The sequence below is a fragment of the Tinamus guttatus genome, unplaced genomic scaffold, assembly GCF_059628265.1.
Source record: "Tinamus guttatus ecotype Peru unplaced genomic scaffold, ASM5962826v1 Tinamus_guttatus_pri_ptg000397l, whole genome shotgun sequence".
Classification (NCBI taxonomy): Eukaryota; Metazoa; Chordata; class Aves; order Tinamiformes; family Tinamidae; genus Tinamus; species Tinamus guttatus.
Window position 1 is genome coordinate 1,440,661 of NW_028288931.1, and position 23,697 is coordinate 1,464,357.

At 49.6% G+C, this 23,697-nt stretch overlaps 1 protein-coding gene and 1 long non-coding RNA gene across 2 annotated transcripts; both read left to right on the forward strand.

The window, feature by feature from the left end:
• Positions 1-990: 990 nt before the first annotated feature.
• On the forward strand, positions 991-17,805 carry KHDRBS1 (KH RNA binding domain containing, signal transduction associated 1). Its single transcript, XM_088531079.1, has 9 exons — positions 991-1,418; positions 7,418-7,545; positions 8,097-8,213; positions 9,230-9,376; positions 11,157-11,293; positions 12,780-13,002; positions 13,797-13,864; positions 14,184-14,242; positions 16,514-17,805. Exons 1-9 carry the CDS (start codon positions 1,085-1,087, stop codon positions 16,609-16,611), a joined length of 1,311 nt encoding a protein of 436 aa, XP_088387205.1. The 5' UTR covers positions 991-1,084; the 3' UTR covers positions 16,612-17,805.
• Positions 17,806-18,426: 621 nt separating this feature from the next.
• On the forward strand, positions 18,427-20,797 carry LOC148593402 (uncharacterized). The gene is made up of 3 exons (XR_015913725.1): positions 18,427-18,785; positions 19,275-19,336; positions 20,510-20,797. It is a non-coding gene; the product is annotated as an uncharacterized LOC148593402 (long non-coding RNA).
• Positions 20,798-23,697: the final 2,900 nt, after the last annotated feature.

Sequence of the window (23,697 nt, forward strand, 5' to 3'; positions counted from 1 at the left end):
GTGCTATGAATGTCAATCTATTAATAAACAAAAGCCACATCTAATACTAACTTATGGGGTTGCAGTGCCTGAGATAGCACCTGCGTGCTAAGAGCTGCCTCCAGAAGCCACAGCAGCCTCTATGCCCAGGGGGGCCTTTGCATGAAATCATCCTGACTGAATAAAGAGTCACTTCACTTGGCTTCACGATGGAGCAGATGGTCCCTTCACCACTACCTCCAGCCCAACCCCTGAAGGGGAAGCCTCTGAACTTCTGGGAACGCTGATCCCTAGGGGAGATTTTCCTCCCTTCAGAGCCCCCAGCTCCCGCACAGGAGTCAGGCACTCCTTTCACATCCCCGCAATGTGGCACAAGGCCACCAGGACAGCGAAGCCAAGGGCCCCACTCCCGCAGGGGCTCTGCCGAGGCCCTGGAGCAGGCAGGGGAAGACCCAGCTCCCACAAGGGCACCACCGAGGGCCGATACCACAGTGCGGGGCCCCGCAGACAGGGAGGCCCCCCCGGGCCCAACCCAACACCCCGCGCTGACCAGCGCGCCCCGGGCGCTGCCTCCCCGTCGCCCCGGGCCTCTCCGCCGCTCCGGGGCCCGCAACGCGCCTCGCGCCTCGGACCTGCCTCCACAGCGCCGCGCAGCCGCACTGCGCACGCGCGCCGGCCGCTTTGTTCTCCAGCGGGCAGCCGCTGCGCATGCGCGACACAGCCCGCCGCGCAAGCGCGGTAACCCCCCGCGGGATGAGCTTGGCGCAGCTGGTGACTAATGTCACGCCTCTGCGCACGCGTATGAGGGGCGGCGCGGCGGCTGTGCCCCCCCCCCACGTGTCGCGTTGCCCTTTGGCGGGCCCGATAGTGCGCATGCGCCCGGAGTGCGACGGCGCAGTGCGGGGGGGGAGCGGGGAGGCGGGGCTTCGCGCAGGCGCAGAGGCGCTCGGGGTGGTCGCGCGGGAGCCGCGGCGGGGCGGGAGGGGGGGGAGGCGAAGGGGGGCGGTCCTTCCGGCCGCTCGCTTCCGGCCGCGGCGCTGTGGCGCTCGGTGAGGCAGCGCCCCTCGGTCCCGTTCCGCTCCGTGCCCGCCCCGCCGCCCCCCGCATGCAGCGCCGCGACGACCCTGCCGCCCGCATGGGCCGCGGGCCGGGCCCCGGCGGCGCCCGCCAAGGGGGTCCCCCGCCGCGGCGGCCGCCCCGCGGAGGAGGAGGCGGTGGCGGCGGAGGAGGGGGAGGCCGCGGGGCCGCCGGCGGGGCGCAGCCGCCGCCGCTCCTGCCGCCCAGCGCCACGGCGGGCGCCGCCGCCCAGGGCGCCGCGCCCGCCCCGCTGCTGCCCGGCGCCAAAATGGAGCCCGAGAACAAGTATCTGCCCGAGCTGATGGCCGAGAAGGACAGCCTGGACCCGTCCTTCACGCACGCCATGCAGCTCCTCACGGCAGGTACCGCGCACGGGGCGGCGGCGGGAGCGGGCGGGAGGCGCTCGGGGGGGCTCCCCGCGCACCGGCCCCGGGGTGGGGGCCAGTGTCTCCAAATTCGCCCTTTCTCTCTGTTTAACCCTCGCGCTGAGGTGGGTTGGTGCAAACCTAGAGCTTCGCTCCAAAGAGCATCGCACGGGAGCGCTGTCCCCGTCACCCCTGGGGAAAGAGGGCCCCAGGGAGCGGTAAAACCCGAGCTCCCCTGTGCAGCGGCCGCCCGAGTCCCCGCGGGGCAGACGGGGAATCCCACTGGTTTTCCCACCCCGGGATTGCGCCTTAGACCTTGTCCTGTGCTCCCGAGGAGCCCGGGCAGCCTGGCGAAACGGCAGCCTTTGTTCTGCGCCTGGTCCAGCCTTCCCTTTTCCCAATCCCGCTGCCCAGTCGCCAGGCGGCTCCGATCCCCCGTCCCCACAGCGCAGCTGCGGCTCCGCGTGCGGCGCCTTCCCAAGGGGACCCTGCTCATCCACACACGGGGCTGGCCTTAAACCTTGGGATCAGCCACACGATCCCTGCCAACGCGCCTGGAGCCGAGCTGGGATGCGCTCGGCACAAGGAGGACGTGCCCAGATTCAGGCTACAGACAAGCAGAGGGCTTAGCTCTCTAGTTGTTGCTGTTCTGTATCTAAATTATTTTTTAGCAATCTCTAAAATACACGATGCTGCCATAATCAGGGCAACGCTAGAGACTTTAACTCCTTTAGAATAGGAAGTTATTCGTAAGAGTTGCTGTCTCCCATGGTCTGAGTAACTGAGGTGCGTCAATGTCATGAGGAACTTGGCATCCCTCGTGGGCATTTAGAGCTCCACAAATCAGTCTTATAATCTGATTTGCCCTAAATGTAATTATTTACTAATAAAACCCTTTAGCCAGTTCATGCTCAACAGCTCGGGGATGATGCCTTTCAGTGAACCAAAAACTGAAGGAATTTGCTCATTCCTGCTCAAGGAACAGTGCTCTCGGCCCATTTAGGAAAGCTTTGTGCACTGAGTGCTGTGTCCAGAATTTATGAGTTTTTCGTCAATTTGAAAATTGCTGGTAGTAGAGTGCAGCCCTGTGAGATCATGGCAAGAGCTCCAGATGCTTCTGCCTTGCTTTGGTTATTGAAAATTGCTGCCCTTTGGGAGCATTCACGAGGCAGCCCAAATTTAGGGCGATTTAAGCAGGAAGCTCACGAGAGAGATTCTGAAATAAAGCCAAGGTTTTAGGGGGCTCTTTTTGCACAGATAACCAGCTGTTCCCAGGCTGACCTGGATTGCTCAGGTTTTCTCTGCCGTGGCACCTTTGGGGATGTCGTGTTGAGGAAGCTGCTGAAAGTCTGACTTTGGAATTGAGGTCTGGGCCCGGGTTGCAGTGCGTAGGTGCACCATGACTTCAGCAAAATGGTTTTTTTTCAGGCAGGCTCTCAAAACGACGGGTCATTGAACGGCAGCGGGAGCCCTCTCCTGTGCCGGCCTTTTCCGAAGGGTGCAAGTTGCTCGGCTCGCATTCCGAGGAGTCCTGCGCTGAAGCTAAGGCATCTTGCTTAAAGATAACGTTTCCAGGTTGTCCAAAGTACCTGTGTGGTTCTAGCAACATTTTAGTATTTCTGAAGAAAATCAGCATTGTTTAGGAGCAAGATGAAGGGCACCACAGTGACGTAATCCGAGTTCTTGAACAATGGACTGTGGGATCAAAGGGAGGAAAGGGGCTGCTTTTAGGGTCTGTTATGCAGCACCCTGAATAGAAACTGAAGGCTGGGCTTTCTTGCACCTTGGAATATGATCCTGGTTTCCTCACTTGTGTGCTTTGGGGTTGGCAGGGCCTTCCCTTTCCACAGGAGCAAGAAAACCCCTTTTCCTTGCTTTGATTTATGCCCTTCATCTGTTGTGGAGGCGGGGAGATGCTGGTGCTCTGAAAGGCACAGTCCTCTCTGTGTATTTGCACCGGGAGGATGGGAGGCATCCGCTGATGTCAGTGTTAGCCAGGCGTATTTTTTCCACATTTGTGTGTGATTCTTAGCAAGCTATTTTCATTTCATGGAGGAACTGCCCTTGCAAAGAGCAGGCTTTTCCATCCCTGAGCTTCCAGTGCTCCATATGGATGTGCAGGCTCCGTCTCCGCTGGCGGATCTCCACGCTGCCGGTTAATTGGTGCTCGTGTTGATGCAGCCCTTCACCTCCCCAGGCGTGGAGGAAGGATGGAGGGGGATGCTGAGGTTCAGAGCAAGGCGGAGGGTGGTAGAGTCAACCCGTGGAGGGAGGAAACTGTGAGCAATTGGATTTGGACCAACCCTTGCAAAGGAGGGAGCAGCTTGAGAAGTGGAAGGAATCCTCAAAAGAATCCACTGCCGACTGTGCTGATTCTTGTGCCAGGTGCATTTAACCTGTCTGTATTCCTGGGAGGAAAACAAGGCTCTGTGGGAAGGGCAGATGGATGCACAGTGGCCTCACTGCAGTAACTTGCCAAGGAGCCAAAGAGCGGGATTAGAGATGGGCTGAGGTCACAGGGGTGATGAGAAACTGCATGTAACCAAAGTATTCAAATGCCCCGAAGCTTTCTCAGCGGGGAGCTAAGGCTCTTCCGAAATGGAGGAGAAATCTCTGTGTTTCCAAGCGTGTGTCCTGGCCCCCAAAGGAGCCATAACTGCTGCTTTAAACTCGTTGCCAGATGTTGCAGGCTGAGGGATATGCTAACAGCGTTTTACCGTTGCATTTTTAAATGCATTTTCTGCTAATAATGCCAACACTCCGAGCTGCTGATCCTGGCCTGCCTGTCACCGCTGTGGCTCTGCCTCCTCCCTCTTCTCTCCCGAGTTGCTGCTGTCTGTACCATTTTTCCTAGCTTATCCCAGGCTTTCTCCTCTCTCCTCACCCCTGTGCAGAGCTGCCTGCACATGGATCCGGGTGTAGAAGCTGGAGGGTGGGGGGTGTTTTCCAGGAGGAATTGAGAGGGTGGCGGTGGGATTAGACTGGCCAAATTCTCCTGCTTCCACTGCTGGCTGAATTCATCCAGGAATGATGGGTCCCTGGTTCCCCTCCTGTGAAATCAAATCGGCAAGGGAGTGGTGACACGGGAGAGGTGGAGCTCTGATTTCCTCTCCATGCCCCTATTCCTCCCCATCAACTCTATTAATTCGGGAGCGTGGGATCACTGTTGTCACAACTGTAAGGTAATACTGCCGGTATCGGCGTTGTGAATGAAGAGGCTGGTGCCTCTGCAGGCGCAGCACGAGGTTTAACGTGTTGAGGAGAAGCTCGGGCTCAGGCCAGGAGTAGCACTAGGGCTGCTGAGCCTCCTCCTCGGGCAGCAGCAGTGTTACCAACCCCCTTTACCTACCCCTTAGGATTTCTTCTGAGACTTTGCAATCACTGCCCCACACGAAGTCCTGGGAAGCACCGCCACACGTGGCGCCAGACTGCTGACATTCCCCGTGGCGAGCAGGTAACCTTCTGCTGCACCTCTGACACGGCTTTAAAAACCCAGCACTGAAATGAGGCACGCTTAATCCCTCAAGGTACCCGTGCGCTGCTTCGTATCAGTAAGTGCCCTGGCAAACTGCTGCCGCTCCTCGGGGGGTTCGGCGCGTCCCGCTTTGCGCGCCCGTTGTGCCGGGATGCGGACGGGGAGCGCTGGAATGCAGCTCCCGAGGACACGCGGGGTTTGTCCGCAGGGCCGAGGGGACCGCTCGGTCACCTGCGCCCACCTGGACAGCCGAAACTGCAGAGCTCTGGACGTTGTTCTGCTGGGGTAGGGCTTTTTCCTCCTCGTTTCTTCTGGATTCCTTCTGCAGACTTGGTGATGGTGAATCCAGGGCTTCTCTCGGCAAATGGTTAATGATCCGTTGTCCTCGCGGAGCAATTCCCAGATGTTGTTGCTACTCTTGGAGGGGGCAAGATGGATTTTGCTGTGTGGTTGGTGTGAAATGTAACTCCCCGGTCCTCAGAGGCTTACATTCCATTGCTTTCTGTGCTTTGGCAAGAGAGATGCCTCTGGCTAGTTTAATTTTGCATTAAGAAAGATGGAGGGCGTCTGTAGTCTTAGGATGTGCATAGCAAGTAGTTTTTGTTCATATGCAGAATGCGTTTTCAGAAACTTACTGTGTTTGCAGAAGCAAACTGTTTGAGATGGAATCTCACTGCACTAGCGGGTCTAAAGCTGTGCTCAGCCAGTGGTAGAGCCAACAGTGCAATCATTAGTTTCCCAAGCTTTGTTTCTCTGATGTATTATTACAGGAACAATTAAAAACCTGTAAGTAAAACTAAGCAAAGAGGACAGCTCTTTTGCTTATTTTATACATTCGTTGATTCTTGAACCTGCTTTTGCTTTTGTATAGCATCTTTAGCAAAAAAAAAAATCTTTTTAAAGCAAAAATCAAGCAATCCTTCTCCAAGGCTGCCAATTTTTTTTCTTGATTTAGGAGTCATGGTAACGTTTGTAAGGGAGCCAAGGTGCTGTTGCAAGTAGAACTACAAAATTCATTTTTCATAATTATGCACCATAATCTTCAAGTTCTATAGTTAGATTTCTAAACTACAAACCAGTTTGTATTAGCTTGACTATAATTGATAATTTAAAATATTGATCACGCAGTGTGTTTTGTTAGGTTATTTCATTGCCCATCTAGTTGCTCGACTTCCTTGCAGTCTGCATCATTCCCAGTCTGCCAGTCCTGCTTTTAAAGCACAGTAGGTTGGGTTTGCCTGTCCAGGCAGAACTTATGGCAACCTGTTATTCCTATTTGCTTGGATTATGCGAACACAGTATTAGGAGGATAACATTTCAAATATCTGATGTGCCAGTCTTCCAAAATCGTAAGCATGGAAATGAAAGCGTAATCTAAAGTATGTAGTTTCTTACATGGACTGAAATCACAGGAAAAAGTAAAAAACAAGATATTGCAGCTGTCCTATTCAAAACATGGTAAATAACGACAGTCTTCAGTTTCATTTCTGCCTTGCAGCTTTAATCCAGTTATGTGTGTAATCTTCTGAAAGTCACTCTCTCTCTCCCCTCCACCCCCTGAGATGTGAGAAGTTGTATTTAGAGCATTTTGACTCAGAGAGAAGATATTTATAGTTCTTGGGTTTGCTGATGAAATTGCATAATTTAAGGAAGGGTCATGCTCCTCACCTGATAGTCATCTGTAAATAGGTTGTGATGGCTGCGCGTAGCGTGACAAAACTCCAGACTGGACCAAGGACTGCCCAGAGGTTCCTCAGGAATTTGGGATTAGCAGCGATGCGTTAGCTCCGTGTTGGGAGAACCGGTTGTCTTGCTGTTACCATTGAGTAAACACTGTACACGGCTGGGCAGATGTGGGAAGGAAAAGGCAGGCAGCAGTGAGCGTGTTATCAAAACAGTGGGGCTTGGTGTTTGTCTTATTAAAATAGGACATTTAAACCCCTGGCAATAACGAACTAGCTGGGAGAGCCTGTGCTAGAAATGCCCTCTTAGAGGATGGTCGTTTGGGTCTTTCTTTATAGGATGCCAGTCTGCTGCCATCCCTCACCGACATCATCTTGCCCCGGTTGAGGAAGTGTCTCTAGTTGTTAAAATAGCACATCAAAGTGTGTTGTAAAAATTTGCCTGATTAGCAGATAATTACTGCACTGAAGGGAGTGTTTATGTGCTTGGGGCTGGTTCCTTTGTAGGAGGAGGAAGGCACAGTGCAAATGATGTACAGAACTACACTTCAGGTCTCCTCTTCAATCTGCCAAAGCTTTTTCATAGGGCATTTTCTGCTATTCTTTCCTATTGCTGTTCATTAGCTTGGTTTGGGGTTTCTGGAACCCTAGATTCGAAGGGAGGGAGGAACAAGCTGGGTTAGTACTAAAAAGGCAGTGTGTCTATCCAGATTCTGTTGCTGCAGTTATAAATGCTCCTGTGTTCACAGAGAATAAGGGTGGTATATCCTGTCATGATTCCAACTCTAAAATGTTGCTTGTTTGAGGAATATAAGCAGCCCTATTTTTATCTTGTTTAGAAATTGAAAAAATTCAGAAGGGTGAAACAACAAAGAAGGACGAGGAAGAGAACTACCTGGATTTGTTTTCCCACAAGAATATGAAACTGAAAGAACGAGTTCTGATACCTGTCAAACAGTACCCCAAGGTGAGGGCCAGAAACCAGCTTACCAAATCTCTGATTTGCTCCTTATTTTTTAAGGGTTTTTATGGTGGACTGTCAGTGATAGTAGCTGTGAAAGTGAAGTGTCATGGGGAGTTCTGCCAGTGTTCCACTATCGCTGTGGAATTTTTCCTGTGTGAGCTTGCAGGATCTTATTTCTAATATTTTGCATTTCTAGAATGTCTTGGGATAAAGCTTAATGGTGATGCATCATCATTTTGATCTTTCCTTGCTGGAACCAGGCTTTCATCTGTGGATTGTTTTACATGTAAAAAGACCGGAGAACAGAAATTAGAATGAAGTTTTTTACATATAATAATTTATCTTGATTTTTTTTTCTGGTGGAGTATGTTTTTTCATGCAAAGAATGTTCTGAAACTTAAATTTTGCTGTGTAAATTTTGGTCTGAATTTTTCTGAGGTGAAAAAGACCTGGCTAAACTTTCTATCAGCCAGCGTTGCATTAAGAGTAGCTTTTGATAAGGCCACATTTTAGCTTTGAAGCTAAAATAGCTTTTCCTTTCTTTTTCTTTACAGTTCAACTTTGTTGGAAAAATTTTGGGACCTCAAGGCAACACCATCAAGAGACTTCAGGAAGAAACTGGTGCTAAGATATCTGTGCTTGGGAAGGGTTCAATGCGAGATAAAGCAAAGGTAAGGGCAGCACCCTTGAAAACATGAATATATATTAATGCTTTTCTCATTGCTGTGAGAAGTAGAGATTCTTAAAGCATTCTGCAGAAGATGAAACCTTTAAAATGTAAAAGCGAAGGCAGTAGGAAGTCACCACCCCTATATTGTCCTGGTGTGTCAGGAGTGATGTTGTTTGGGCTAGAAGTGATAACTGTTCTTTGTTAGCATGGCTTACAGAGACCAGTCCTTTTTGGCAGCCAGTGCCATGTGTAAGGTGAGCTACAAGTTTTTAAAGTAAAAAATAATTCAAACTGGTGAAAGGTCATTTGCTAAAGTAATGTTTCCCCTCTAGAAACAAGCAATTCCCTTTCCCAGTTGTCCCTTCTGAAATCCTGAGATTGCCATGGTTCGCTGAAGATGTCAAAGCAATATGTTCCCAGTAATCTTTAGTGAATCATGAAGTGCCAGGAGGTTTTTTCAGCAGAAGAAATGGATTTTTTTTTCCTGCTTGTTCCTAAAACTGAGCTAACAAACAGTCAACAGAGCTGTAACTTAATTTAGCTTTTACTTTAGCAGCATGAGAAGCTTTTAAATTTTTCATTTATTTCTACCTTCTTAAAGTAAGATGAATGAATGCAAGTATCTAAGAGCAGAGCTGAAGAGGAGGATGCTTGTTTGAGGCATTAGACATTACTTTTTTGCTGTAAAGCAGTGCCCTGGGCAAGAAGGTGGTATAGAAGAGGAGAACATTATTTGTGTGTGCTTAACCTCATGGAAAGGGTGCCTGACACCAAGGCATTAATGAAAGTATCTCAATCATCCAACAAGGCAGATATGAAAAGCTGCGAGATGGAGATTTGCAGGGTTTTTATAAAACTGCATACTTATGTGCTTAGCCTGTTGCTATGCTCAGTGCCCAGTCATTGCCAAAAAAACTCTTAGAAGACATTTTCTGCTATTTTTTTAGGAAACCTTTAAAACTAAAAACAGCTTCTCCGTCTTACTCAGTTTTAGGACTCTCATCTGCTTTGTTTCAGGAGGAGGAACTGCGTAAAGGTGGGGATCCTAAATATGCTCATCTAAATATGGATTTGCATGTCTTCATTGAAGTTTTTGGACCCCCATGTGAAGCTTACGCTCTAATGGCTCATGCCATGGAGGAAGTCAAGAAGTTCCTCGTTCCAGTATGTAAAATGCTGCTCCTTTCTCGTTGAGGGAGGGAGGTGGGTTATGAATCTGGCTGCAAGCTGGGGTGAGATTTGCACAGCGCAAGGCTCGTGTTTCAGAAAGGATGTAGCTCAGGAAGGCTGCAGCAGCGAGCATGGCAGCTTAAAGTGATCCCAACAATCTTGCTTGAAGGCGCTTATTAACCCTGTGCCAATAATTTGGGATTTTTCAAGGTAAAACTCTCATTGTATAGAGCACTTAAGGAGCAGGTGTTTCTTCCCCGTTGCTGGCCACAGACACTGAGGCAGGTGGGTAGCATGTCTAGCTCCCTGTCACACTTCTAGCAAGAGAATATTTTTAGCTGTGCCTGGCATGGAAGATGACTTCTTGATTGCTTCCTCTCAGTTGGAATTGCTGCATGGAATTGCTAGGGAATTTTATTGGTCAGATCAGAAACTGGAACTGTGCAGAGAGAGCTCAGAGGAAGGGGAGGACGAGTGCCCAGGCCTCACTACCAATGCTCAGTGCTGCAGTGAATTTCTGGGGCACATCTGTTAAATCAGTATTTTTGCTGCTTTAGACATGTATGATGTGAAACAGCTTTGGGGCACTTATGGAGATGGCATTAGTTACCTATCTGGGGACGTGTTTTACTGTCAAGCTTGCAACACCTTTACCAGTAAATGTGCAGTAGCTCTAGAATATCGTGTCTTACAAACTGCAGAGTAGGAGTGTTACTAAAATGATAGTGTAGCTCGCTAACTTGGGGAAAAAAGAATGAAATGGGGAGGATGAAATGCTTCTAGCGAGCTCAGCCTGTAGTTCTCTGGTCCCAGAAGCAGCTGGTACAGGGGTGGATATATCCGAGCACCGCAGCCCTTTGAGCTCAGCTGCCCCTAGCGAGCTCTGGGGCTCTGCCTGGAATGTGAGGGGCATCTGGGAGCCGAAAGCAGTCGGTAGCGGGGAGGTGGGAAAAGCCTATGGAGCTGGGATGATTTGTGCCAGTCTGCTGTGGAGAGGAGCAGTGCTGGGTTTGTGCAGCGCCTTGGGAGGCAAGGGGTCATCTTCGAGGAGCCGCCGGGATGTGCGGAACCGAGGCGAGCGTGCAGCTTGCTATTTAAAGCCTCCTTATCCATCGCTGCCTTCAAACAAAGTGTCAAACTCGCGAAAATCGGCGGGGAAGGCGCCGCGGAAGCCAGCAGTGCCGCGAAGACGCGTCTGCTCCGAGCGCGGGCGCTTTGCGGAGTTGCCATGGCAGCGCCAAGATCCCCCGCGACGAGAGCGCGCCTGCCCGCAGGGAAGGGCTGGGATGCAGCGACTTCTGCGGGGTTACCGGGGATTTGTGCTAATTCCTCAAGCTACATCCCCTGGGGGAATAAAAATGCACGGAGCAGAAACATGCTGCGCTCTTCAGAATGTGAAAAGGCCGCCCGGATTTGCAAATTGGTATTTACTCTCCATCCGGCTGCCTTCTGTCCTGTCCCTCGGCGAGCGCAGCGGTTTCGGTGCCGCTGCACCGGCTCGCTGCCGGCCAGCTGCCCTTGCAGGGGAGCCCCAGGTGCTCGGGGTGGGATGTCTCACCTGGCTTGGCCTCTGAACTCACCAGCTTTAGCTGATCAATCCTGCTGACATCGCTGGACACCAGGCATCAGATGCTGCAGTGTCCCTGGGAGCAAGATCTCAGCAAAATCAGTAGATTTAGGGCTGTTGGGTAGTTTTTATTGCGGCGCGATAGCCTTGGAGCCCTTGGAGCGCAGCCTGGCTAGCTGTTTGGAGCTGACTCCTTTTCCCTTCCAGGATATGATGGACGATATCTGTCAGGAGCAATTCTTGGAGCTCTCCTATCTGAACGGCGTGCCGGAGCCAAGCCGCGGGCGAGGAGTCCCTGTGCGGGGAAGGGGAGCAGCTCCGCCGCCGCCTCCACCCGTTCCCAGGTATCTTTCCCCAAAACACAGACCTGGAAACGCCGCATCCTGCTCGGAGTTGCACCGAGAGGGGAGGTTAAGCTACTCGTTCTTGCACATCAGCTGTTGGCCTTGAACGCTGGCTTTTGGCCAGGGCTTTTTGGCCGCTGTGTTGAAGGGCTTGCTTTTAGCAAATGGGCATCAACTGGTTTTTATGTTCTGTGATTCGGCGATGTAACTCAGCTTAATGAAAGTCTGTGTTCTTGGCATCAGAAATTAGGAGCTTTATTAAGTAACCTTGCAAACATTGGAAGAATGGATAGATGGTGAAATAGAAGCTTGGCCTATGAAATCACATGCAGGGTTTGTTTCAGTAGCCTTCAGCAGAATAAGCATTTTCAATTTAAAATGACCTTTATTTGAAAGTCATAGGATGCCGTTATTCTGTCATTGTTGTCAAGACTTTGGGCTAAATTGGTGGTAAATCTGTTCGTGTAGTTCTTGCTTCACGCATAGTTCATGGAGGGAGAACTCTTGAATGTTTAAGGGCTCCCTGTTTATCTTTACTCTTTGCAGATCTACCTGCCCTTGCTAATTAGCGATAGAAAGTTGTTTAAAACGAACTCGGAACCGATTTGGCCGCAGTTCTGCAGTGCCAGGAGCTGGTGGCAGGCTCCACTGATGAGCTTCATCTCTCCATCTGTACATCTAATGCAGCAGGATGCAAGATGAGCTTTCTCAGATCCTACCATGCCGCACTATTAACAATCCGTGGCCTTTCCTTGATGAGGAAATCGTGGCTTGGTCCGTGCTAGCTGCACTTACCGAGTAGTTACCGAGTCTCGGGTGCATTAGGAAGAGCGTCTCCAGCAGGTCGAGGGAGGGGATCCTGCCCCTCTACTCAGCCCTGGTGAGGCCACATCTGGAGTATTGTGTCCAGTTCTGGGCTCCACAGGACAAGAGGGATGTGGAGCTGCTGGAGAGAGTCCAGCGCAGGGCCACGAGGATGATCAGGGGCCTGGAACATCTGCCCTATGAGGAGAGGCTGAGGGAGCTGGGCCTGTTCAGCTGGAGAAGAGAAGGCTGAGAGGGGACCTGAGCAGTGTCTAGAAGTACCTCAAGGGAGGCAGTGAGGAGGATGGGGCGGCCTCTTTTCACTGGTGGCCACCAACAGAACTAGAGGTAATGACCACAAACTGAAACACCAAAAGTTCCACAGGAACTTAAGGAAAAATTTTTTAACAGTGAGGGTGCCAGAGCACTGGAACAGGCTGCCCAGAGAGGTTGTGGAGTCTCCTTCTCTGGAGATCTTCAAACCCGCTTGGACGCAGCCCTGTGCCACGTGCTCTAGGTGACCCTGCGTGTGCAGGGGGTTGGACTGGGTGATCCCTAGAGGTCCCTTCCAACCCTTCCAACCTTGAGCATTCTATGATTCTAGTTCTACAGTAGGTACCCGAAGCCCACGGGCAGCACCGCGGCAGCTCCTCACCATCCCTCTCTCTCCTTTCCTCCCCAGGGGCCGTGGTGTTGGTCCTCCTCCTCCTCCTCCTCCGCCGCCGCGGGGGGCCCTGGTGCGCGGGGCCCCGGTGCGCGGGGCCATCGCCCGCGGAGCCGCCGTGGCCCGCGGGGTGCCTCCCCCGCCAGCAGTCCGGGGCGCTCCGGCTCCCCGCGCGCGAGCCGCCGGCATCCAGAGGATACCGCTCCCTCCTCCTCCGGCACCGGAAACCTACGACGAATACGTAAGAAACTCTTGGCCTCCTCTTTTTTTTTTCTTTCTTTCCAGTCGTGTATTAAATATTCAGCATTATTGAAATCAGGGCTAACAGCAGGGAGATTCCACGGGAGGAGCGGCCGTCGACGGAAACACTGGCGTTGTGCTGGGTGACCTCAGCTGCCCGTTTAGTTGTCAAAGGAGGAAACTGCTCCTGTCGTAAACGCGCGGTAAGGGGTTGTTGTGGTAAAGCCAGCGCATGCCCAAGATTGCACACTGGCAGTATTCATGAATTAATGAAAAAAATGCATCAATGAACTTCTACAAGAGAATCTTTTGAGCAAGGAGCATCAAAGGCTTCTTACTGCCCCTAAAATCCTTAAATATGTGAATAAATATAATGATATTTCAAGTCATATAACCAAGCACCCCCTTCCAAACAAGCTTATCACATATTTGATTTTTTTGTTGTGGTTAATCTGTAAATTTCTGTGTTGAACAACACAGTTAAAAGCGTCTTGACACGTGGATTTGTAGTTTAAGCAAACTGAGAGTTTGGTCATGTTACTGACTATAAAATGTGCTGTATTACACTGTATGCACTATATGTGCTACACATTAATGTAGTTCATTCCTTCAGAGCCACAGGATAAAGCAGCTTTTAGCTGCCTATCTCTGGGGATGGAGCCTGCCCTGAAGCAGACAAGGACTCACAGGCTCCTCTGGAAACTGCTGCAGCCCAAATTCAGTTTTGCCACTGCCTTTGGTGAGGACTTAACCTTTGGCCCATCCATTAACGCAGTTTGCAATCATCTGTTTCAGGGCTATGATGACGCATATGCAGACCAGAGCTATGAGGGGTATGAAGGTTACTACAGCCAGGGCCAAGGGTAAGCTCATTTATCTCCCATCTGTTACTGAGAAAGCTGTGCATGGGTTTTTCTTTCTTTTTAAGTGAAAAAAAATATTTCTGAGTTTGAGCTACGAGGAAGGTGCCTGTTCTGCTGGAAACTAGTGCCTGGCATTTAGCCTTGGGTGTGTTCCTTGTTCTGGACAATTCTGTAACAGCAGCCACCAGCCCCACACAACTGTGAACACACACTGGACTGGGAACTGCTGGGCAGCTTTGCCTTGCAAGGGTTTGTGCCACTTGTGTTGGTTTAGGAGTATTATTTCAGCACTGTATAACCAGCATAATTACTCTTCCAGGGACACAGAATACTATGATTATGGACACGGGGAGGCACAGGAAACCTATGAAGCTTATGGTATGTCTGGGAATACTGTTGTCTTGACAGGGAAGGGGCTGTGCAAAGTTGAGACCTGTTTGTAGCTGTTTTTCAGTGCCACTCCACACTCCAGCAAAAACTACTGATACCCAGCAGATTCAGTAATAGTTTTCATGGCAGAATATTTAGACCCTGCAGATTTACCGAGATCTCAACAACCCAAAAGAATCTGTTGTTTTTAGAATCTTACTATCCTGATGGTCACAAAGGTGACCTTTTTAAAACTGCAGTGTTTATCTATAGAAATATCTTTTAATTTTCTTGGAGCTTTCGATATTTTAAGAGCTTTGGGTTTCCACCCACAACCCCACTCTTGCTGCAGTCTGATTTTCATGGATTGTGTTTTGTTGAGCTGGATGAGTACACACTTCCATCTGCTTCTGTATTCTCAAAGCCCCTCCGGTTGACACTGACTCTGTGCTAAATATTCACCTGAAAAAAAGGATTTAAATGTGGCATTAAGGCCTCCTTTTAACAATGTAGGACATTAGTGGTCAAAATGATTTGCATGTAGCCTATGAAGATTGGCTCATTTAACTTAAGACTAGCAGCTTAGGCTAGACTGAGGAGTGTGGGAAACTGATTTAACCAAATCTGTGTCATCAGTAACTGTTGAAAATAGCAGACCTTATATTTGAGGTGCCTGTAAAAAAAAAATCATTGGACAACTTCATTGTTTTGCTGCTTTGTGCCATGGAAAGGGGCTGCACCCCTGCCTTGAGCAGAGCAGCGGCTGCCTGAAGGGCCAGTGAATTCCCAGAGGGATGACCATGACCAGCGGGAAGGGCCCTTGGGAATCTCGGAAGCGAAGGGCATCCCCTTGCCATCCCAGTAGCAGGACAGGCAAATTGTCACTGTCGTAGTGGCTGCTGCTCTGAGTGAGCAGAAAATGAGGATTTCCTCCAGGTGTTCTGCACTCTGTGCTCGTTGGTTCAAATTCGCCTGGTCAGGGAGGCTTTTTCAATCTAAGATGAGTTCAGTAGTCAACTGCTGTCAGTAGTGCTGGATATTTGCTGGATATTTTTCTTCCCTCTGTCTGGAATAGCTGTTAAATGGTTTGTTTTGTTGCTTATGTTAGTCACTCCCCACAAAAGAGGCTTTTGTGCCTCCTATCTGGAAGGAGAGCAGTGTTGTTGCCTGTGATATGAAGGCCAAAGTGCTCATTGTACCCTTGGCATGAAGTCGCCACAGCTAATCTGTTTATTCACAGTAATTTCCTTTGGTCTTTGCTTTCATAAAAACAAAATTAGCAAAATAAATTAAGTCAGGATGGAGGCAGCTCTGAGAAAATCAGAGTGTGTTCCATGGTGGTTGGGAGCAGTGTATTGGGTTGTCTTCAGGGAGTTGGATAGTTATTCCATAAACTGATGACCATGGAGGGAATGACCGACCTGCACTTAGGAATATTCCAAAGACAAGCCTTAATGAAAGCTGAGCTTGGGTGTATGGAGTTAGACCTAGCTCAGGAGCGATGGCATTGGGGATTACTTGCTCCAGGAGTTGTTCTGCAGCAGGATTCTGGCTGTCCTGACAACAGCATGCGAACACCCGAGCAGTGCCTACAGGTTCTGGCTGCTCTCCAAGGTAAGGCAATGCTATGGGCTGTCCTGCTGTAGATTTTTTTTGGTAGAAAGCAGAGCAATGTCTGAAAGTTCAGCGAGAAGCTCTGCGGTGCTAGAACAGCGCTAGCAACTTCGTCGTTCTGGCAGTCTTTTCCACTGAGGCTTCGTGCTTGGCATTTTGGAAGGAGAGAAGCGCTACCTGTAGCGATCTCCTCCGCACAGTGAGACCTCCAGAGCTGTGAAATGCTGCGGGTCGGAGCGGGCTGGGACCGTGACGCTCGCAGCGGCCGGCTGCCAACGCTGCTCTGTGAATTGGCTTCAGCTGCAATGAAATTAATTACTCGTAAAAGGCACCGGATTTGTCCAAGCCTGAGCTTAGCAGGGGTGTCGGAGCTTCCAGGGGATTGCTGTGCAAGTCACCTTTTTTGATACTTCGGAAGAGATGAGCTTGAGTATAGAGGGGTTTGTGGAGCTTAACGTCAGGGGTTTTGTAGATGCATTTTAGCATCCGACTGCTTTGAAGCAGGACCGCACAAAACCTTGCAAACCAGAGGAATCTCCAGTGCTGTAAGTTGATTCCAGCGTTGGAGCCAGTGCCTGGCACCAAGTGCTGCTCCCTCCTGTGCATCCCAGCATCCCAGAAAGTGCTCTGCCCACTGATACCTTCTCCTTGCTCTCTTTTCCACAGGCCAAGATGACTGGAATGGGACAAGGCCCTCCCTGAAGGCCCCGCCAGCTAGGCCAGTGAAGGGGGCCTACAGAGAGCACCCATACGGACGTTATTAAACACAAACATGAGGGAAAAATAGCAGTTTTGAGCAAACAGTTGTTACTGATTCTTGTATCTCCCAGGATTCCTGTTGCTTTACCCACACCAGACAAGTAATTGTCTAACTGTTTTTCTTCGTGGCCCTTTTTCTCCCACTCCATCCTCACCCTGCATTCTGGCTTCTGTACGTAGTATTTTAAAATGAGTTAAATAGATCTAGAGGACCGACTTTAATTTCTTTTTTTTAAGTGTGTAGATTGCTTTTCTTTCTTTGTTGTTTAGGTAAACCAACTGTACCTTTTTTAATAAGAAAAAGCTGAGTTAAAATGTTAGTTTCAAAAGTGACATGCTTGCTTAACAGTTATGAAATTAAGGTTTTGTTAACCTTCTAAGTTTGGTTTTAAGCAACCCATAAAAGTTGTAGTTGCAGAATCCCAAAGTAGGCTACATTTCAAAATTCAGGGCTGTTTTTAAGAATTTAAAATCATAATGTAACGGTAGTGGCTGCCACCGTTTAAAAGTAACCACAGATATCAGACTTTCCTTAAAAGCAGATTGTGGATGAATCTTAAGTTTAAATTTTAATACAAAGGATCCTTGAGCAAATTAAATAGCATTTTTTAAAGATAATTGACTTAAAAGAAAAAAATTAGGTTTGTAAAATTGGCTTTTCTTATGTGGGTTTTGAAATCTAGCCCCGAACATGCAGTGTTGAGAGATGCTTGGGAAGCAGCTTTTCCAATGTGAAGGGGTTCTTAGCTTGGTTCTATATGAAGAACTTTTAAGAAAAGAGTTAATTAAAGCATGGCTTTAATTGCCCAGTGTTTGATATTAGAAACCAGAGTATTAAGTGAGTAGGTCGGAACTCTGTAAAATTAGAGTCTTCTCATTTTTGTAGTGTCTGGGGCAGATAATACAGTGCAATTTTAAAACTGACACAAATTGTCAATATTAGCAATCCCGTTGACTTGTTCAAGTGTATCTCAACACTAGCTTTACATAAAAAGGGACACTGCAGCTGAAAAAAATGAGGAAAAATTTCACTTTGTACATAGGTTAAAGTCCTAATTGGATTTGTACACTGTCCTCCCACTCTGTTCTTGAAGATTAAATGCTACATGTGTAAGTCTGCCTAAATAGGTAGCTAAAACTTGTCAAAATGTCTGCCGCAGTTTGTCAATAAAGTTTAGTCCTTTTTTAATCAAAGTAAATGTGATGAATTGTCATTTTTTTTGTTGAGCAATAAAATAGCTATTCTTATTTTTTTCAAATAAATTTAAATTAATGCTAAAGCTAATTGTCTTTTTAAAATACAAAGACATTCTAAAAATGGTGTTTTTTGTAAGAATTGCAAAAAGTTGATGAAGCTCATTGAATGAGCTTAGTTTTTTAAAAAATTGTTTTTCACCCCCTGAAAGTTGATGGCAGTTTGATCCTGGGCTAATGCAGAAATCTGACTTTCTCCACTGGAAAGAGAATGTTCATGGTTCTTAACTGAATTAATGATTCGGATTTCAGATGGCTTCCCAGGGTATTCCAGGCTGCAGGCTCCAGGCTGAGTCTGAAATGGCTGATTTAAAAGTAAATGACAAAATGAATGCTGAGAAAAATTGAAAGGAGGAAACTGAAACTTGCTCTATTTCATATAAAACCCCAAAGCCGCTTGGCCCCTTTGGCTAAGACGATGCCCTTCCTACCTTAAGGGTAGCCTTAAACTTGGAAAGGCACTTACAGATGTGGCCCTGTTTGGGAAGGGTGCTGCAGTTGTTCCTAAATCCTTCTGAGAGGGTGTGTATGTGTATATATATATATATATATATATATTTTATATTAGTTCAGAGAAAACTGCTGCTTAGAGAAACAGGAAAATGGTTTGTATTTCCCAAATGCAAAATAAATCTGGCATTGTAGGGGGAGAGAATTAAACTGCTCGGGGGTGAAAAATAGAATATTAGGAGCCAAACTGCTTGTGGCAGTGCATGAAGGAGGGGAATACTTTAAAACAAAAAGTTGTATTTGTAGATTGTTATTAAAGTGTAAATAACTGAATTTTCAACAATGGTTTGGAGTCAGCTTTCAGGGCATAATGTCTTGCTTGATGAAAAGATCACCCTATGCCCCCCTTTTAAAGGAAAATTATCGCAGGAGAATCAGGATGTGTAAAGCTAACATGCATCGCAAAAACCAAAAGGTAACATAAATGTCTGATTTTAATAGCACATTTCTCTTTTACATAAACTGTGACAGCAACTTGCATAAACTTTATTGAAGCCATTCTTCAAATGTTAATTTTAATGTAGAAAGATTGCAAAAAATGTTTAAAATAGACATTTAAAAAAAAACATGCTTCTGCATAAATTAGCAATAACTTTAATAATGTGCCCTTTGAAAATGCACTGTAATGTAATGTGGGCAAAAAGGAATCTGCAAGCTTAAATATCAAAAGATGTAAAATGACAACGAATATAGATAGTCCTGCTACTGCCAAAAAAAACTCTGCTCAGTTATTTAAAAATGTAAAATGATGGCCCTTTTTAGACCCCAGTATTGATATTTACTGTGACCTGTCCCAAGCTCAGCTTAGTTGCATGTTTTTCCTTCCTGTGTAATTGCATGCAGGAATCTTTTCTTTGGGCCGGTGCTTGTGTTTGGGGCACTCACAAGTGTCTTCAATTTGCAGGGACGGGGAGCACGTCGCGATGAGGCGCTGGGGCGAAGAGGAGCAGGGGCCACACGGAGTGGGTGAGTCCTGGGTTCGTCCCCGCGTCCCGGTGCGGGGACGTGGGGGCGTCCGTGGGAGCTGCTGAGCGAAGCCACTCGCTCTGTCCACAAATAAATAATTCCTGGGAAAGGGCAGCTCCGTGCCTGACGGGCTCACAGAGGCCATAGTATGGAGGAGGCCTCAATATGCACCTGCTTGGAGCTCTCCCAGTGAAATCCCATGGAGTAGGTGTTTAAATGGGTTTGAGCAGAGGGAACGGTGCTTCAGGGCATCTTTTGGAACTGGTGCCAAGATGCTGGGTGCACAAGTGCTCTGCACCGAGGTGGCACTGAAGTGGTCCATGCTCTAGGAGCAGAGCAGCCGAAGGGGGAGAGCGTTAGGAACTCCTTAGCCATTAAAACCCTATGGATTTTAATGCGGATTGCAGACCAAGCTCTGCCCAACCAGGCCGTGCTCGTGCACAGCTCCCGCAGCACCGTGAGCATCCGCGCGCTCCGAAACACAACCCGGCTGCTCTTGAGAGCCCTGCGGGGCTGCAAACCTGGCGCCCGCGAGCGGGGCCGGACCGAGAGCACCTTTGGGTGCTGCTGCGCCCGTGGTGACACCCGTGGTGACACCCGTGGTGACGGGGCTCCCTCTGGCGGTCACCGTGGCTCGCTTGTTCTCCGGTAAATGCCAAAGCGAGCAGGGCCCTGGTTTGGGAAATCAAGGCATCCATGGGACAACCCGCTGGCACAGCAGGGATGTCCCCCCTGGCCCAAAGGCAGCAGCCGTGAGCGTTCCCTTTGGGGACAGCTAAACCTCAAACCTTGAGATCGCTGAAGGCAGGAGCTCCATAAAAGAACAAGGAATAAACCCCTGTGTTACTGACAAAATATAATGGCTTCAAAATACACGCGTGACAAGCCCTGGGCATAGCACCTAGAAGGTCTTATTTTATTTGGAACTGAAAAGCTTGCCTCTTAAGGGCAAGGAACAAGAAAGTGGTGGTGTGTGGAAATGCTGCAACGGAGTGAAAGTGCCGTCAATTCTCTGGCTTTAGGATTAGATGAGTAGTTTTATGCTAGAGAAAATTACAGTGTGTCTGGATTTCTGTGGTTGGTTTATGCAATGTATCTTCATTTGCAATGTAATTAGAACATCAGTTTGTGACATTGTACCAATCTCTCCCCTTTATTTTTTATTCTTAACAGGCACAACTTTTATATTGAGTGGAAAAGATTTGATAGAGATCATCTATTATGATGCAGCTTTTTACCGGTAGAAGTGGATCTTGTGACACTGCCTTTGGAGTAATACAACTTTCCTGTGCGTTGCTTTTGATTCTTGTTTATGTGAAAGATTTTAATGTTATGGAGGAATCTAAGTCTTAATATATTGCAAATAACTGTATATGCTGAAAATATTTTGGAAATTTGTCCTGCAGCAAACCTTGTCCTCCCTCTCATAGCGTTGCTCCGCTCAGATTCCAGGTTAGAGCATGCACAAGCTAATCTGAGATCCCAAAGAGCCACCAACATTGTGTGTCTCAGATATGCTCTAATTTGCCAGACATTCCAGGGGTGATACAGGACTCACTAAAATCTGTGAGGAATAGGAATTCCGTGGAGCACTGAAGTCAGAGTCACCTAAATAGCTTCCCCTTTTATCCTGACACGGGGCCACTGGCTGCAATATGCTGCTGGCAAACCAGTGCCACAGTGATCCTTAATCTCCAGATTTCCCAAATAACATATCCCCATCTTACTATTTTCAGGATTTGGGTAAAGACAGCAAGCAGGATAAAAGCCCTGTTATACTTGGTATTGTACAGCATGATAGTGGTAGTCACGGCCTTGTCCGGGGATGTTGCACTTACAAGGATGTTTTTATTTCTAACTTAATTCCTTAGCCTTACTGACAAGCCCAGTGTTTTACCCCAATATGGGCCTCTAAAGCAGGTGCTGCTAAGGCAAGTGGGAGGCTGGGAGGAACAAGGATGTGCAGGGATTTTTAAGGGTAAGACAGGGCTTTTGGGGACATTCTTTCGTCGATAAACCCATAACATCTTGGGTGGCCGCGCAGCCTGCTTGTAAGCTTTGAGGGGGAGGAAATTCTGCAGGCCAGTCATCCCCCATGGGAAATTCCACCCCAAATGTAGATATTGCTCCTTTTTTCTATGCAGGAAGCTGAGTTCCTGTGAGCAGAAACGTTTGCTGCTCAGCTGAGCCTTCCGCTGCTACCATATGTGTAATAGAAATGTCTGTTTCTGGCCTCTTTTTGCACCTCTTTGCAAGGTGGGATGAATCTCCCGGGAGCTGATTTCAACTAAGATAAAGTACCACAGTTAAGACGCCTTTCAATTAAGGGTGGATGGAGACTAGGAAGCTGCTGGCTTTGAGAGGACACTGGAGTCTCCTTCATCTGCTTGAAAAGCAGGAGAGAAGGAGGGTGTTTGAGACCAAAAGCTGCTCCCTTTGCTGTGTGTGTTGCTGCCGAGCAAAGCTCAGGTTTTAGCACAGCATCGGCAGGTTCCACTTGTTACCCTTATAGTTCTACGTGGAAAATTGAATTAAAGCCAGCGGTGTCTGGATGCTCCTGGGTTTGATGGTTCTGCACAATGAAGGTTTCAAAACCAATGAGAAATGAAGGATTGGTCCCATGCAAGCTCATTAATTTTCAAAATGGCTTTGCCTCTAGCCCAGGCAGGGGTGGCTCACAGGATTATATAATATTCCATCTGTACAAGAGCATCAGACACCCACGAGCTAAGGAATTCAATGAAAAATGCTGCAAGCCCTTGGTAAAGATGGTGAAAATTGATCAAGGTGAATCACGGTTTTAAAATAACTTGTATAGGAAGCTGGCAAGCTATTGCATGGCTGGTATTTAGCAGTATGTGTTCAACAGATGTTTTAAATGATTAGTCATTCCTTATAATAATAAAGGCCTAACATTGAATTTCTTTGTTGAGGTTTTCTGTTCCTCTTCCTGCCGCAGAGCTGCTGTTTATCCAAGGCTGTAACTCTTGGGATCTCTGTGCAAAGGGTGAGGGAAGGGAGGGTGTGGAAAGGGGAGAATATTCTCTGTTAAACCAGAGCTGATGGTTGCGGTGTCTTTGAAAACGTTCAAAGGAGGCATCAAAACACTGGGAGTGCAGAAGGGTCTGATAGAAGCTTCTCAAAGTCAGATGAAATAAAAAGTTGAAAAAAAGAGAGATCTTAGAAGGAAATCTAAGAGGTTAAGGACTGAGAGAGATGGGTTAGGTGAGGGGACGGCCCTCAAAGTCACGGCAGACCTGAACTTGGCCCTTTTTGCAGAGACTCCAGGTAAAGGCCGTGCACGTAGCCCGCCCCGCTTCTAAACGTGCGGAGTTTGCATAAATGCCTAAAATCTTTCATGTTTTCCTAGGAAATTTCTTGCTCCTGGGGGAGAGAGGCAGGAGCTCGAGCCAGAGCCGGGGCTGCGGGAGCTCCGGGTGGGAGGCGCGTGGCGGGGGGCTCCGGCTGCCCCCGTTGGAGCCGGGGGTGTCACCGACTTCATCCCAGGCCCCTCTGCAGGATGGGGGTCCTGGGGGGGCAGCTCTGCACTGATGCCCCCAACGGGGCGGCCACTGGGACGGGGATGGAAGGGCTGGATGGTCCCGGGCCCCCTGATAGTGGCTGCAGGGGGGGGTGTCGCCGCTGGACCCCCCCAGGCCTGGGTGGGGTCCCCAACCCGCGTCCAGCCCCAACCCCGCGTTGGGGTCGAAGCTGCTTGTAGGGGGCGGGGTCTGTTCCAGAGAGGGCGGGGCTATTGCAAAGGGGGCGTGGCCTCGCAGGTGGGGGCGTGGCGGCGGTGGGGGTGGGAGCGCGCGCGAGCGAGCGCGCGCCCTCCAGGAGGTTTGTCCGCCCGCGGCCGCCATCGCGCCGCCGGCCCCGCCCGCCATATTGTGCGCGGCGCAGCGGCGGCGGCCGGAGATGGGTGAGGGGCGGGGGGCGGAGGGGGAGACCCGGCGGCACCGGGACCCGGTACCGGGGGGGCCGGGGGGGGGGAACGGATGGGGCGGGGGGGGGGGGCGGGCGCCGAGCGGGGGGCGGGGCGCCCGTGAGCCCTTACCCGGCCCCGCCCCCCGGCGGCCGCTGCTTGGGGGCGGCCGCGGCCTGGAGCCCCCTGTGCGGGGCCCGGAGCCCCCGGTGCCCCCCGCGCCGGGCCCTGCGCCGCCCCGCAGCCCCCGTGTCCCCCTGTAGCTCCTGCAGGGCCCCCCGTGTCCCCGCAGCCCCCGTCCGCTACCCCCCTGCGGCCCCCGCAGCTCCGCTGTCGCCCGCCGCTGCAGAGCCCCTATAGCCCCCGCCGCCTCCCGCAGGGCTCTCACGGCCGCTGCTGCCCCCTCGGGGTGCCCGCAGCCCCTGCTCCTCTCCCG

Coding starts and splice junctions, on each gene's coding strand:
- KHDRBS1 (XM_088531079.1), top strand. CDS start 1,085: ATGCAGCGCCGCGACGACCCTGCCGCCCGCATGGGCCGCGGGCCGGGC. Junction 11,294..12,779: donor CCGCCTCCACCCGTTCCCAG/GTATCTTTCCCC, acceptor TTTCCTCCCCAG/GGGCCGTGGTGTTGGTCCTC. Junction 13,865..14,183: donor TACTACAGCCAGGGCCAAGG/GTAAGCTCATTT, acceptor TTACTCTTCCAG/GGACACAGAATACTATGATT.